At 33.1% G+C, this 16,667-nt stretch overlaps 2 protein-coding genes across 2 annotated transcripts; both read right to left on the reverse strand.

Moving 5' to 3' along the window:
• Window positions 1-1,423: 1,423 nt before the first annotated feature.
• LOC126728424 (uncharacterized) lies at window positions 1,424-2,632 on the reverse strand. Its single transcript, XM_050434246.1, has 4 exons — window positions 2,522-2,632; window positions 2,255-2,308; window positions 1,989-2,132; window positions 1,424-1,828 (listed from the first exon to the last, which is right to left on the reverse strand). Exons 1-4 carry the CDS (start codon window positions 2,630-2,632, stop codon window positions 1,424-1,426), a joined length of 714 nt encoding a protein of 237 aa, XP_050290203.1.
• Window positions 2,633-13,997: 11,365 nt separating this feature from the next.
• On the reverse strand, window positions 13,998-15,206 carry LOC126728426 (uncharacterized). The gene is made up of 4 exons (XM_050434247.1): window positions 15,096-15,206; window positions 14,829-14,882; window positions 14,563-14,706; window positions 13,998-14,402 (listed from the first exon to the last, which is right to left on the reverse strand). Exons 1-4 carry the CDS (start codon window positions 15,204-15,206, stop codon window positions 13,998-14,000), a joined length of 714 nt encoding a protein of 237 aa, XP_050290204.1.
• Between the last annotated feature and the right edge of the window lie 1,461 nt (window positions 15,207-16,667).

Genomic DNA, 16,667 nt, shown 5'->3' on the forward strand with positions numbered 1-16,667 from the left:
GTAGCCTCATTTTGTATAAGTCTCAGCCTATAGTAGGTGGAAAAATGCAGCTATAGGGGGACCTGTGGCCACGTCTACAAATGCGGCTATAGCCTATAGTTGCATTTTTAGGGTCTATAACTGTGTTTTTGAAACGTGGCTAAAGCCTGCACTTTTAAGGAATAATTTTTTTATGTGGCTTGAAGCCATTAGAAAATACATTTAGACTTAAACAATGAGGGTAGTTGATTGTAGGGATAATGTAGAGCATGGAATGCAATTTTTGATGTGCATTATATATATAAATATATATATATATATTTATATATCTGTTGTTTGATTTTCCTTCCTCACATAATAGAGAAGTTTTCCATTTACAGCATCAATATGGAGGATTTAATAGCAGTAGGAGTGGAGAATGGAAATGCTGAGTTATACCCTTGCAAATATAGTGTGGTTCGCAAAGATCATTGTTATTGTGGAGAGATTAAAGTTGGTGTCACTTTCACCCAAAAGGTATTTTTGAATCTTATATATGAGATATGAGCTGGTCGCTTCGTTCATTACAATGAGAATAGTAAACAATATAGTGCTGTATATATGCACCTTCTCCTCTTGAAAGAATAGAGTGAAGGGTGAGGTTTTCATTTCAAGGCCTATTGAATGAGTGTCTATTAACTTAGAAAAGTGTGTTTAGGTACAGTTCAAATCAATTGAGAAATATAAGGTATAATTGTTAAGGAACTATATCTATGTTTTGCTGAATTATGATATTGTAGCTCTACCACTAAATTACATATTTACTTCTAAGATGTATGCTACTCATATACTTATAATAAATAGTGATAAATACACACACACACACTTCTAATAAATAAAATCTCTCTCTCTCTCTCTCTCTCTCTCTCTATTTTGACGAAAAGTGCTGTTAATTATGTTTTTGCTTGAGATTGAAATGGTTGGTGCATGGAGTGATAAATGGTGCATTGGGTTCCATAAGCCAAAGGAATACATGACATCTTAATTACAATTTCTTGTTTGAGTAATGTGGTTTTTCATTTTTTAAATATTGTAGGTAGAAGAGGAATATCATGGAGAAGAGTTGGGAGGATGGAAGTGAAGCTACGATGGCTAGTTTATCAAATATAGTTTGGTGATTTAATTGTGTCTTAATTGGATTTGTATGTAATTTGGGATAAGGGTAACATGGGTCTGGTTTAGAGCTTTTGGAATATTTCTCTGACTAAAAATATTTTTTAACTTTCTCAACAATTGATTTTCTAGGAACTAAAATAAAATAAAATAAAAAATCAAGGACAAAAAAAAAAAAAAAAACCCACAAAGAAAGGAACAAAAATTCAAATTTTGCCATTATTATATTAAGCACGAAATGTAATGCAATAGCCACAAACTATTGATGTGACAAGCTTTTTATTGGTTTTTATCAACGTGCACCATGATAACAATAATCTCGTATGCCACCTTTTCCGCCAAAACAAAAGGTATATTCTATTGTGTCGTCTTTGTATGATTCATCCCCTTCAAGGAAACAACGAGACTCGGCAGTTTGAATATTATTTGGCGAGCGAACTAGTCGATTATTGGCATCTATATATTGTACATTAGTCATGTAAGCAGTTCGCTGATATATTCCATTATCAAATTTTCCACTACCCATTTGAGGGCTAGCATTATCATTTGGCCCAGTGAAAACATAGCCTCCCCATTTCAATGTGTCAGCTCCTGAATTTAACTCAAAAAATAGTTCGTCTGGAAAATATCCAATTGGATCAAGTTCAGTATTAAAATACACCCACCATTTTCCAGTTCTAGGTGAAGCTGCTCCATCCTATTGTTATCATTTAACCAAATACAATAAAAAGGAAAAGGGAAAAAATGGAAATCAGAAGTCATGCAAAAAAATTATTTGATAAACTAAATTTCTAGTTGTAAACATGCATTCAAATCCTATGTTAAAAAAGAAAAGAGAAAAAAGAAGTAATTATTACCCAAATCATGGAGAAAGACAGAACCACTTGATCAGCGGTACCGTAATCAGAGACCTTCTCTATAACACTTCCAACTGGTACTTTGGTATTAGTTTGTACGAACCCCAAGCAAGCAAGATTATGACAATGTGGAACTCTTTTGTTCTAGTCCATGTATAGTGTGAAATTCAAATTAAGTTAGTACTATGTATTTGTGCCCCAAAAAAAGAAAAAAAAAATCATCCTGCCAAGAACCTTAAATCTATTTAAAGATAAAAAGTACTTACAGTCATTTGAAAAAACCAATGGGTGCGTGTATCACCATACACGTTTGGGTTTACCTGAACAATATCAGAAATTATAAATAAAGTTGAAGCATATGTTGTAATTCAACTATACAAAAATAGGCAAGAGTCTTGTAGTTTACCTAGAAAAAAAATTTAAGAACTTCTCTTTCATTGTAACTATGGAATTTATTGGTTAAAAAAAAAAGTATACTTTTCAAAAAAATTTAAAAATTAATCGAACAATTATATCTCTTCCTTAATACTTACAGTCCACCCAAGTTGTATTTGTTCGAAGTCAGTTCCAAACGTTGCTTCAACTGAGATTGCAACTGAACTATATTGGAAAGGTCCACTAACACTTGGATTCCATACACTCATTTTGGCTCCAATCGATTGATACTTTTTGTCTGGGGTTGTTTTTGTAAATATTCCTGCAAACTATGAGGATGAATTCTGTTGAAGTTAAGAAGCCTTTAATTGTATTACAAAAAGGAGAAAAAAAAAAAAGAAAAGAAAAAGAAAAAAAAAAAGAGGCATGACCAACATTAAGTAAAGAAAAACCTTATCTCACTTACTTCTATATAAGCATCCAATGGATCAAATGAAGAAAACAGAGACTTATTGAAATTTGATACATCATTAGGTAGATCTTTGTCTGCGACTCTTAGAATAGGGACGGTGCCTTTTGGGCACGCTTCATTTAACTCTATCTTTGCATATTGGACACCAAGCGGCAGCTTCTTGGGTTGCATTTTGGCTGCTAGTTTTCTTATTTTATTGCTAGGTCTCATCTGTTAAGTATTTTGTATACTTCAGTAAAAAAACATATCATTTCAAACGAAATATTAAAAAATAAGCATCCAAGTTGTTAAACTAGCATCAAATTTCTATATATATATATATATATATAAAATAAAAAAAAATAAGTTGATTTCACTTTTTTTTTCTCTAAAACACTCTCTTCCACTGTCTAGTATATATGCAACCAACGAAAAACATCTTCTTTTTATTATTTATCTATTTTTATTTTATATATATATATATGTTCCTTTTTTGTACATTTGTTATTGGGTAATGTTTTCTGGCAAAGAGAAAAAGAGAATTTGATACGGAATTTCCACATGTCCGGGGCCAAACTGTAAGGAATAGGATCTTCTAAATTTCAAATACAATGGAGAAGAATCATTTGATGGTTAATATTTCATTTCCTAAATTTGATAATCTACAAAGTTTCACACCATTTAAAATTTAAATAAAATGTTACATCCTTAGATTTGTAAAATTTATTATGAGTTATTAAATCGATCGATTTCAAAATGATTGTGGCACGCACTATGTAAGCTTGTGCATGCCCTAGTCATTTTCTAGGATACCTTGAAATTGAATTTAAATTTTGATGAAAATATAATGCAAATAAGGTAACAATATGAACCTGAATTGTATGATTTCTGAATGAAGGATGTTCAAAAATAGATTGCTTGTATATATTTACACAATCATAGGTGTCTCCATGCTCAGTCTGCGAAAATCTTATTATTGTTAGACTAAATCTCAAGCTATAAGGAAATGAAAATTGCAATTGCTTTTGCACTAATTTGACATGGAATATTTAGAAGAAATAAAAATTGATATAGAATAATAAGAATTACTTGCACAAGTAAAACTATTAACAAATAAATAATAGATAATACCAAAATACTTTTGCTGGGTTGATCAAGTTGTATTTCTGAAACCAAATCATTGAGATTATTCCCCTTTATCATGGCTCTATTATGGAATGAACCAAAATATGATAAGACATATAAAATAACAAATGCTTTGAAAGCCATGGATCCTTGGACCTTAGTAGTTGAGTTTGCTTTTTAATGTACACTTGTTAATATATATATATATATATATACACATGAATAGTAAAGGTTTGGATAACCTCGTATAACTTGGGAGAAAATTTATCCTCATCATTTGCATTTATATGGAGTGTAGATTCTAAAAATATATAAGAGGTTATTTACTTACAATATAAATGCCAATGATAAAGATAAAATTTCCCTTAAATTACACAAGGTTATCCAAATCTTTACTGTTCATGTATATTTCATTATTTTGTTTCTCAAAAAGAAGAAAGAAATACGTGTATTTTAATATCATGACTCATACCATCATGCACCTTTGGCATTAGGGTTGTGCATTATCCAGTTCAGGTCGGGTTAAGACCCGACTCGAAATTCAACCTGAAAAAATTGACCCGAAATAACTCTCACCCGAAACTTAACATTCAGTTCGGGTTAGGTCTCTTCTTTTTTCCTTTTTTTTAATAATTTTTTTGTAGCTATAATTCATTATTTTTTTTCTTTCCTCCATGAATATAGTTGACAAAGCATGTTTCTTTCCTTAGAAATCCATTTTAGGAATTTGAATCTTAAAAACCAATATGAAAAATATAGGGTTTCAATGAGCTGTTTGAAAAATAATATTGAACTTGCATTGGGAAATTTTATTATCTCCTTTATTTAATTTCTTCCAAATGAGAAAAAAATTCAAATTCAAACGCCCTTGATTTCACTATATTAGAAAGTTTACATAGTGATATTTTTGGATTGTATTGCATCTGAGCATCTTTCTTTTGCATTTTATTTTTGGACCTTTTGATTCAAGATACAAAGATAAGTACATGTCTTTTTTCCCTTCAAAACAGATTTAAATAATACACAACTTAGTCCTATCATTTGGTTGAAATATATTAGTTTTTGATCTAGCCACACCACCTTAAAAAAAAGGGTTGACTAGACTAGCGTATAATAGACACTATGAGAAAAAGAGGCTATTGTGGCGGGTTATGTGCACTGCTATTGGTGTCCACCTTTAGGGGTGAGCACACAGCATTGCTATAGGGCATCAATTAGGCTAGTGTAGAAATCCCCAAAATCTGGGCATGACTCATAGTCACCCTTGAGTTGTTTAAACCCAGTAACCTTAACACTTATGATGGATAGCAAAGACACCCTTCAACTTAGTGCATCAGCAACCTTATTCTCAACTCCCGCCCTATGTTTCACCATAAAGTAGTAGCGTTGCAGAAATTAAACCCAACTACCATGCCTAAAATTTAGCTTCTTTTGGGAATGGAGACAATGCAAAATTTCATAATTAGAGTAGATAATGAATTCTCGAGACATCAGGTAATGGCGCCAATGCCAAAGAGCTTAAATAATGGCATAAAATTCTTTGTCATATGTGGAGTACTTTTGCTTAGCATCATTCAATTTCTCACTAAAATAAGCAATTGGGTGGCGCTCTTGACTAAGTACTCCCCCATACCAATACTTGAGGCATCACATTCCACTTCAAAAGGCTTGGTAAAATTAGGGAGACACATGACAGGTGCCTCAGTCATCTTTTGTTTTACCTCATTGAAAGCTTTAACAGCAGCTTTAGTCTAAACAAACTCCCCTTGTTTCATGCAATCAGTGATGGGGGACATGGTACTAAACCCCTCGATGAATCAGCGATAAAAGGAAGCGAGCCCATGAAAGCTTCGAATTTCATGGATATTTTTGGGCTTGGGCCAATCCATAATCACTTAAACCTTTTGGGGGTCGGCAGAAACTCCCTCAGAGGATACTATGAAACCTAGGAAGACTACTTTATCAGTGAAGAAAGAGCGCTTGAGGTTGCCATATAAACTCTCCTTCCTAAGGGTAGTACAAACTTGAGTTAGGTGGTCTAAGTGTTACTCCCTAACTATAGATGAGGATGTCATCAAAGTACACAACTAAGAATTTCCCCATAAAAGGCTTGAGGACTTGAGTCATCACTCTCATAAAAGTACTAGGAGCATTGGACAATCCAAAAGGCATGACCATTCACTCATATAAATCATCCTTCGACTTGAAGGCAGTTTTCCACTCATCACCAGAACAAACCCAAATTTGATGATAGCCACTTTTCTAGTCTATCTTGGAGAAGATTGTTGCTCCAGCCATCATATCCAACATGTCATCCAATCGAGGGATAGGAAAACGATATTTTATAGTGATCTTGTTGATGGCACGACTATCAACACACACCTTTAAGTTCCATCTTTCTTTGGAGTTAAGAGTGCAGGGATTGCACACGGACTCATGCTTTCACAAACAAAACCCTTCCTAAGTAGTTCTTCTACTTACCTTTACAACTCAGCATACTCTACAGGGCTCATCCTATAATGAGGCAAGTTAGGTGGGATCTCTTCGAGCACAAAATCTTTGACGTGTTGTATGTCACGCATGGGTGGTAAATGACCGCACCTTTTCCCTTATCCTCTTTTTCTATTGGGGTGCTATTAGGGTTAACCTTTGGGGGTAAGGCAAGTCTAGATTTGCTACCAAAAGGTTGAAGGTTGGTGGGAACACTCTAGAGCTCAGAACGTTGCCAAAAGATAGATTTGGATGCTAGTTCAAAATTCCTAGCAAGGTCATATGCTTCTCTTAAGGTAGTGACTCCTCGGGTGATAATCTCGCCTAGTAGGTTTGCATTTAAACCTTTCTTGAACCTATTGAGTGTGACAACCTCTTCCTCGACTATTCGAATTTGCCTCTTGAACTCCATGAACTTCTCTATATATTCAGCCACAGGAGCAGTGCCTTGCTTTAGGTGATCTCATTCCTCAAGGAAGGAGCTCCTATAAGTTGGAGGAAGATAATTCCTCGAGAGTGCATGCTTCATCTCAAGTCAAGCCAATCAGTAATGGGGGGTCACGTCGTCACCTAAGGGTTTCCTCATGGTCCTCCCAGAAAAGGTCGACTCTACCAAGTAACTTCATCCTAGCATACCTCACTTTCTTATTCTCAGCCCAATGGTAATAGTCAAAAATTTCTCAATTTGATGTAACTAATCAGTGAAAACCCATGGGTATAGGCAGCCATCAAAGGTGGGTGCTTCTATCTTTTCCTTGGACATCCAATCATCATAATCCCTAAGGCCATTGTGATTATAGTGATCATGTTCAAAGTTTGGAGCCCTATTAAAGTAACCGTGGTTTTTTGCGTAAGCATGTTATCTCCTTGATGGTTAATGGTCTCTCTTTTAGATGCTTCAATTCGCTCTACCCTATCGAGTAAATTATGGACACTTCAAGTAACCAATTCTCAATTTAAATTAAGTTCAAACAAGAGTGCATGTAGAGACTAGATCAATGAATCAAAGAAATAAATTGCAATCAAGTAGTGACAGTGTTCACAATATTGAGAGAAAGCCTAAATAAAAGTCAATTCCAATAAGCTCCACAATTAATAATGAGAATCAGATATTTCAAAGAAATTGGTTTTTTTTTTTTTTTTTTTGAATTTTTGAATGGGTACTGAAAGAAATAACAAATAATAGAATAGCTTCCTTGAGCACAAAATGGGTAGGCCAATGGAGTATAGTAGGATATGCACATAAAAAATAGAAAGATAATATTTTTTAATGAGACAAAATTGAATCCACCAAAAGAGGGTAAGAATTGTACCCTTGTTAGTGGCCAACATACTGCACTACAGTCACGGGCATGGCTCCTCAAGTGAGTGGGTCTGTTTGGACAAAATGGAACTGTGGGTAAGCAACTTAAGGGCCCAACACATGCAATGGGCTGTCATAGAAACAACACTTTATTTCTTTTCCTTTTGATTTTTTTTTAATGAAAATAACAAAATAAAAAGTCAAACACGATAAACTAAGAGAACAGAAACTCAAAACTGACTAACAAAACTCGAAAGAATTTAAATTGGAAACAGAGGTTGTCTCAACGATAAGGGTCTACGGCCGGCATTGGAGACCAACGCCTGGTGGCACCGCGAAGGAGGCACGGACAGCGGCGACATGAAACATGGAAGACCAGTGGTTGCTTGTCTCGGGTCTCAACAATGTTAGTTGCTCATCAATCTCAGCAGTGGTGGTCGAGGGTAATGATGGGCTTCGGTGGCTAGTGGCTAATGGGCTTACGTGGGTCACCTTTTTTTTCATTTCTTTTTTTTTTTTTTTATTTTTTTTTTTTTTATTTATGGGTTGTGGGTTCTGTGATTAAAGGCGGGCACAGATGGTGGTCACCGACTTGGGAGGCATTGCTAGCTTCTCTGTTGGCTTGGGGGTGAAAAACTCATATGGGGCTTGGGGGTATATACGGATTGCAGGGGCTGGTTTTGGCTTGTTCAAGATATCATGGGGAAAAAACTTGAAAGATACTATCATATTTGGCTGGCTTGCTCTTTTGATGGTTTTGCTTTCAAGTGGTTGCTTTCGGTTGTGTTGTATGGAACGAAACCCAGCTCTAATACCAAAACTGACGTAGGACAACCACAGTATTTCAATGGAGCAATTAAACAAAGGATAAACCCTAGGAGTCAGCACCGAGCAAAATTATAGTCAGCACCAATGTAAAAGAAACACACATTTTTAATAATTCTCAAAAGTCATCTTACAGTAATCTAAAAAAGTGCATAAATAGCTAACAATAAAATGCATAAAGAAACCTTAATTATTAAATTCTTGGGCTTGCTTAATCTCAAGCCCAATAACTAACAGGCTCCATCCATAAGGCCACAGGTTGGGCCGTCTTCTTTTTACTTCTCCTCCCATACATGTATAATTGGGGGCTTGTATCTTGTGTCTGCACCAAATGCCCTTAGAGCATTTGTTAACATTTCCCTTATTATAATTAAATTATTATACAAATTTGAGATATAATTCATATTAAAGAGGGGTCAGATTAATGGATAATTTTAGAAAAAAATTTAAAATCACTTTTATGGAAATATAAAAATTTCTTAAAAAATGTTTTTTTTTTTTCTTTTCTCATCAAATATTGATACTTACTAATTTCATAGCAATGCTATAGACAAAAAATAAATAAATAAAAATCACAATAGTTGAGTGGACAAGCATTTATTGGTTTTTATCTAGACCTATTACTAACATCATGTATCACCTACCACTAATGATCTGCCACATCAGTTAGGTATGAAATTTTTTGCATCTACAGACTTTCTCATAATTTTATGGATGAAACTTCATCTCAAAAGACCTCATTTTGATGCCTTGTATGAATAGTCAAGAGATTTGTCACTCAAATTGTTCTTATTTCTTGGTCCTTTTAACAGAGACATTTAAGGTGATAATCCTAAGTGGAACCTTTATATTTAAATATCAATTAAAAAAAATTTATTTAATACTAATGAAATAATCAATCTTAATTTGATGAATTGGAAATTTTATGAATTAATACTAACCAAACTAAGGGTTTGTTTGGATTAAGGGGGGAGGGAGGAGGAGTGGAGGAGAGTAAAGCAGAGTTGGCTGAAAATAGGCTGAACTAACTCTACTCTACTCGCCCTCCCTCCCCCTCAATCCAAACGGACCATAATGTTAATTTCATTTTTTTTTTAAAGAAAATTTTAATTTCATATAGAGATAGAGATTGTTTGATGTGTAGCCATAAGAAAGATTAGGTAAGTACTGTTGACAACATGTTGTGTAGAATATTGTCTGACAACAATTACAACATCAAAACAATTTTTTTCCCAAAATAGTTTGGTTTTCAATTGGGTTTAGTTTTTGTTGGTATAATATTTTGGAGACCTTTCTGGAGGTGAGATAAAAATCAACATTGTACAACCTTTTTTTATTTATTTATTTTTAAACACTTATTATCATATAATCTTGAAAAATGCTAAAGGTATTATAAATTTTACCACATAAAGCACATAAATTGATGTAGCAATGAATGTAATATCTCCATCTTCACTCTACAATTTTGGACCTTTTTATAATGCGATAGAGCCTTTATATAAAGGTTGAAATCAATAAAATATTAGGCCTTGAGCTTTCCCTGCATCTAGGGTTCAAACTTACATTAAATAATAATAATAACAGTGGATGGTTAATATAATATAGTTGACTCCAAACTTATAAGTCTAAGTTTTTGGTTTTAAGTGGTATCCTTATACGTCATATCAAGGCTAAAATGTAAATTGCACAATCTAAGTTTGACTTAAATTTATTTCAATAATTTTGTTAAAAACAAGATACGTCTTGGCCCGTGTGCTTAGTTACAAGTCCCTCAACCGAATTACAACCAATGACAAGTTTCCCATTTCGGCTATCGATGAACTATAGCGTGAAAGACAGGTAATTTATTTTAATTATTACATTTTCAAAGTTTTTGTTTTTCAATTTTTATTATTTTTTATATTTATATTGTGATGAATTGCTCTTAGTTAATTGCGGTTCATTTTTTTTGAACTGTAGGACGAAGAGTCACGATCTAAGTCCAACTGTAAGTAATTCTAAGCTGATTATCTTTTTTTTTTTTAATTGAATTTGTATTTGTTTTTGGTTTGATTGGTTTTAGTATATGTGTGTGTGTTTTACTCATACCCTTTGAGTTGTAGTTTAATGAATTTGCAAAAATACTATTGTGTGTGTATTGAACCCTCTGAATTGTAAAGTAATGGATTTGCAAAAATAGTATTGGCTGTTGACTATTTGTGTGTGCGCGCACATTTGTTAATTGAACCCTTCTAAATCATAGAGTAATAGGTTTGCAAAATTAATATTAGGTGTGCCTGCGTGCAAGTGTGTGTGTTTATTGAACCCTATGAACTGTAGACTAAAGGGTTTGCAAAATTCATTTGGCTCAATGTTTGTACTCTGTATGCATGCGTTAATTAAACTGTCTGAATTGTAGAGTAACAGGTTTACAGACTTAATATTGTGTATTTGTATGTGTGTGTGTGTTAATTGAACCCTTTGAATTATAGATAATCAATTTGCAGAATCAATATTGGATTGTTGTACTCTGACGCAGTGTACATGTGTGTATTAGTGTGTATGCATGTTAATTGAACCCTCTGAATTCTAGACTAATTGGCTTGTAGAATTAATATTGGGTGTCTTTTATGTTGAAATTATTGGCTCTGCTGAAGTGTAGACCAATGGGTGTGAAAAATTGATGTGATTCATTGATTTTGTTGCAGTAAAAGGTCCTCCAATGCAGAGGAAGCCTTTAAAACATAGGGATTATGAAGCGGGCCTTCAATGTCGGTTGGGAAAAACTTAAGTGTGTTGCTTTGTCCCTGTTTCTTTTCTAGAATTGTTTTTCTTCTTGAATGTGTGCTTAGGCCATTTTGCTTGTAAGTTGTACTCTTTGGTTGACTAGTTCTTTTATGAGCAGTTCAATTTGTGGGATGTTTATGACCTTGTTTCCAATTATGTGGATGACATTGAAATTCATTGCCTAATTTTTAGGAGTACAATCAATTTTCATAAGTAATACTTAGAAGTGAGTTATAAAAGTTTTCCTAGTGTGCATGTTGTCAAGTGACATGATTAATCTATATAATGCAAGTAGGTGTGTTACATATACAACTATATTGGGAAAAAAATAAAAATAAAAATTAGATATATTCCTGCCTTTGTTGGTTTTATTCAAATTTGAAGGTCCCACATTAGTATATATGAAGCAAGAAGTAGGGAAGTAGATGTACTATAAGACATAAAATCAAATTAGAAAATTTCAACCATGAATGTAGATAGGAAAGTATCCTTGTTCTAAAAACCTCGCAAGTGAACATTTTTACACATGCCTTTTTACACTTGCTAAATGTAGCGGATAGTTCCACGATTCATGAGTGTTTTCAAGTGTTTGCACTGTTTTCAAGTGTTCCAAGCTTAGGGATTTTTGCGAGCCCAATTCAACCCAATTTCCAGTGTTCTCATTGTCACAGGTAATTGGTTGTAGCAACGAGCATTGGACTGACCAATCAAGTACCATGATGCTTGTTGGAAACTAGCTGATCAAGTACCATGATGCTTGCTGACAATTTTTTGTGATGTAAAAAATCCTTGAGGGTTATGCATTTTGTGATGTAAAAATCTTTTGTTGGGAACTTGTTTTGTTTATGTTAATTATTTGGGCAATGCAATCTTTTGGCAATGAACTTGTTTTGTTTGTTGGCAATTGGTTGGGAACTGTTGAGTGTTGGCAATTGTTTTGTTGGTTGCAATTGGTTGCATCTGTTAAGTGTTGGCCATTGTTCTGGGCAGGAATTATAGATTTTGCAAGAAAAAAGAAAAGGTAAAAAAAAAAAAAAAAAAAACCTATATACGCGTTTTTAGAAACGCAGCTATAGAAAAACCCAATGCACGAGTTTATAGTCGTGTTTCTAAACGCAGCCCAAAGATGGTCTATAGCCGCATTTTAAAAACACAGCTTTAGGTCCAGGCTATAACTGCATTTTAAACGCAGCCCAAAGCAGATCTGTAGCCTCATTTTGTATAAGTCTCAGCCTATAGTAGGTGGAAAAATGCAGCTATAGGGGGACCTGTGGCCACGTCTACAAATGCGGCTATAGCCTATAGTTGCGTTTTTAGGGTCTATAACTGTGTTTTTGAAACGTGGCTAAAGCCTGCACTTTTAAGGAATAATTTTTTTATGTGGCTTGAAGCCATTAGAAAATACATTTAGACTTAAACAATGAGGGTAGTTGATTGTAGGGATAATGTAGAGCATGGAATGCAATTTTTGATGTGCATTATATATATAAATATATATATATATATATATATATTTATATATCTGTTGTTTGATTTTCCTTCCTCACATAATAGAGAAGTTTTCCATTTACAGCATCAATATGGAGGATTTAATAGCAGTAGGAGTGGAGAATGGAAATGCTGAGTTATACCCTTGCAAATATAGTGTGGTTCGCAAAGATCATTGTTATTGTGGAGAGATTAAAGTTGGTGTCACTTTCACCCAAAAGGTATTTTTGAATCTTATATATGAGATATGAGCTGGTCGCTTCGTTCATTACAATGAGAATAGTAAACAATATAGTGCTGTATATATGCACCTTCTCCTCTTGAAAGAATAGAGTGAAGGGTGAGGTTTTCATTTCAAGGCCTATTGAATGAGTGTCTATTAACTTAGAAAAGTGTGTTTAGGTACAGTTCAAATCAATTGAGAAATATAAGGTATAATTGTTAAGGAACTATATCTATGTTTTGCTGAATTATGATATTGTAGCTCTACCACTAAATTACATATTTACTTCTAAGATGTATGCTACTCATATACTTATAATAAATAGTGATAAATACACACACACACACTTCTAATAAATAAAATCTCTCTCTCTCTCTCTCTCTCTCTCTCTCTCTCTCTCTCTCTCTCTCTCTCTCTCTCTCTCTCTATTTTGACGAAAAGTGCTGTTAATTATGTTTTTGCTTGAGATTGAAATGGTTGGTGCATGGAGTGATAAACGGTGCATTGGGTTCCATAAGCCAAAGGAATACATGACATCTTAATTACAATTTCTTGTTTGAGTAATGTGGTTTTTCATTTTTTAAATATTGTAGGTAGAAGAGGAATATCATGGAGAAGAGTTGGGAGGATGGAAGTGAAGCTACGATGGCTAGTTTATCCAATGTAGTTTGGTGATTTAATTGTGTCTTAATTGGATTTGTATGTAATTTGGGATAAGGGTAACATGGGTCTGGTTTAGAGCTTTTGGAACATTTCTCTGACTAAAAATATTTTTTAACTTTCTCAACAATTGATTTTCTAGGAACTAAAATAAAATAAAATAAAAAATCAAGGACAAAAAAAAAAAAAAAAAACCCACAAAAAAAGGAACAAAAATTCAAATTTTGCCATTATTATATTAAGCACGAAATGTAATGCAATAGCCACAAACTATTGATGTGACAAGCTTTTTATTGGTTTTTATCAACGTGCACCATGATAACAATAATCTCGTATGCCACCTTTTCCGCCAAAACAAAAGGTATATTCTATTGTGTCGTCTTTGTATGATTCATCCCCTTCAAGGAAACAACGAGACTCGGCAGTTTGAATATTATTTGGCGAGCGAACTAGTCGATTATTGGCATCTATATATTGTACATTAGTCATGTAAGCAGTTCGCTGATATATTCCATTATCAAATTTTCCACTACCCATTTGAGGGCTAGCATTATCATTTGGCCCAGTGAAAACATAGCCTCCCCATTTCAATGTGTCAGCTCCTGAATTTAACTCAAAAAATAGTTCGTCTGGAAAATATCCAATTGGATCAAGTTCAGTATTAAAATACACCCACCATTTTCCAGTTCTAGGTGAAGCTGCTCCATCCTATTGTTATCATTTAACCAAATACAATAAAAAGGAAAAGGAAAAAAATGGAAATCAGAAGTCATGCAAAAAAATTATTTGATAAACTAAATTTCTAGTTGTAAACATGCATTCAAATCCTATGTTAAAAAAGAAAAGAGAAAAAAGAAGTAATTATTACCCAAATCATGGAGAAAGACAGAACCACTTGATCAGCGGTACCGTAATCAGAGACCTTCTCTATAACACTTCCAACTGGTACTTTGGTATTAGTTTGTACGAACCCCAAGCAAGCAAGATTATGACAATGTGGAACTCTTTTGTTCTAGTCCATGTATAGTGTGAAATTCAAATTAAGTTAGTACTATGTATTTGTGCCCCAAAAAAAGAAAAAAAAAATCATCCTGCCAAGAACCTTAAATCTATTTAAAGATAAAAAGTACTTACAGTCATTTGAAAAAACCAATGGGTGCGTGTATCACCATACACGTTTGGGTTTACCTGAACAATATCAGAAATTATAAATAAAGTTGAAGCATATGTTGTAATTCAACTATACAAAAATAGGCAAGAGTCTTGTAGTTTACCTAGAAAAAAAATTTAAGAACTTCTCTTTCATTGTAACTATGGAATTTATTGGTTAAAAAAAAAAGTATACTTTTCAAAAAAATTTAAAAATTAATCGAACAATTATATCTCTTCCTTAATACTTACAGTCCACCCAAGTTGTATTTGTTCGAAGTCAGTTCCAAACGTTGCTTCAACTGAGATTGCAACTGAACTATATTGGAAAGGTCCACTAACACTTGGATTCCATACACTCATTTTGGCTCCAATCGATTGATACTTTTTGTCTGGGGTTGTTTTTGTAAATATTCCTGCAAACTATGAGGATGAATTCTGTTGAAGTTAAGAAGCCTTTAATTGTATTACAAAAAGGAGAAAAAAAAAAAAGAAAAAAAAAAAAAAGACAAAGTCTAGTTACAAAATTGGTTATAGCTAAATTTTGTCCCCAAAAAAAAAAGAAAAGAAAAAGAAAAAAAAAAAAGAGGCATGACCAACATTAAGTAAAGAAAAACCTTATCTCACTTACTTCTATATAAGCATCCAATGGATCAAATGAAGAAAACAGAGACTTATTGAAATTTGATACATCATTAGGTAGATCTTTGTCTGCGACTCTTAGAATAGGGACGGTGCCTTTTGGGCACGCTTCATTTAACTCTATCTTTGCATATTGGACACCAAGCGGCAGCTTCTTGGGTTGCATTTTGGCTGCTAGTTTTCTTATTTTATTGCTAGGTCTCATCTGTTAAGTATTTTGTATACTTCAGTAAAAAAACATATCATTTCAAACGAAATATTAAAAAATAAGCATCCAAGTTGTTAAACTAGCATCAAATTTCTATATATATATATATATATAAAAAATAAAAAAAATAAGTTGATTTCACTTTTTTTTTCTCTAAAACACTCTATTCCACTGTCTAGTATATATGCAACCAACGAAAAACATCTTCTTTTTATTATTTATCTATTTTTATTTTATATATATATATATATATGTTCCTTTTTTGTACATTTGTTATTGGGTAATGTTTTCTGGCAAAGAGAAAAAGAGAATTTGATACGGAATTTCCACATGTCCGGGGCCAAACTGTAAGGAATAGGATCTTCTAAATTTCAAATACAATGGAGAAGAATCATTTGATGGTTAATATTTCATTTCCTAAATTTGATAATCTACAAAGTTTCACACCATTTAAAATTTAAATAAAATGTTACATCCTTAGATTTGTAAAATTTATTATGAGTTATTAAATCGATCGATTTCAAAATGATTGTGGCACGCACTATGTAAGCTTGTGCATGCCCTAGTCATTTTCTAGGATACCTTGAAATTGAATTTAAATTTTGATGAAAATATAATGCAAATAAGGTAACAATATGAACCTGAATTGTATGATTTCTGAATGAAGGATGTTCAAAAATAGATTGCTTGTATATATTTACACAATCATAGGTGTCTCCATGCTCAGTCTGCGAAAATCTTATTATTGTTAGACTAAATCTCAAGCTATAAGGAAATGAAAATTGCAATTGCTTTTGCACTAATTTGACATGGAATATTTAGAAGAAATAAAAATTGATATAGAATAATAAGAATTACTTGCACAAGTAAAACTATTAACAAATAAATAATAGATAATACCAAAATACTTTTGCTGGGTTGATCAAGTTGTATTTCTGAAACCAAATCATTGAGATTATTCCCCTTTATCATGG

This window comes from Quercus robur, chromosome 5, assembly GCF_932294415.1.
Source record: "Quercus robur chromosome 5, dhQueRobu3.1, whole genome shotgun sequence".
Lineage (NCBI taxonomy): Eukaryota > Viridiplantae > Streptophyta > Magnoliopsida > Fagales > Fagaceae > Quercus > Quercus robur.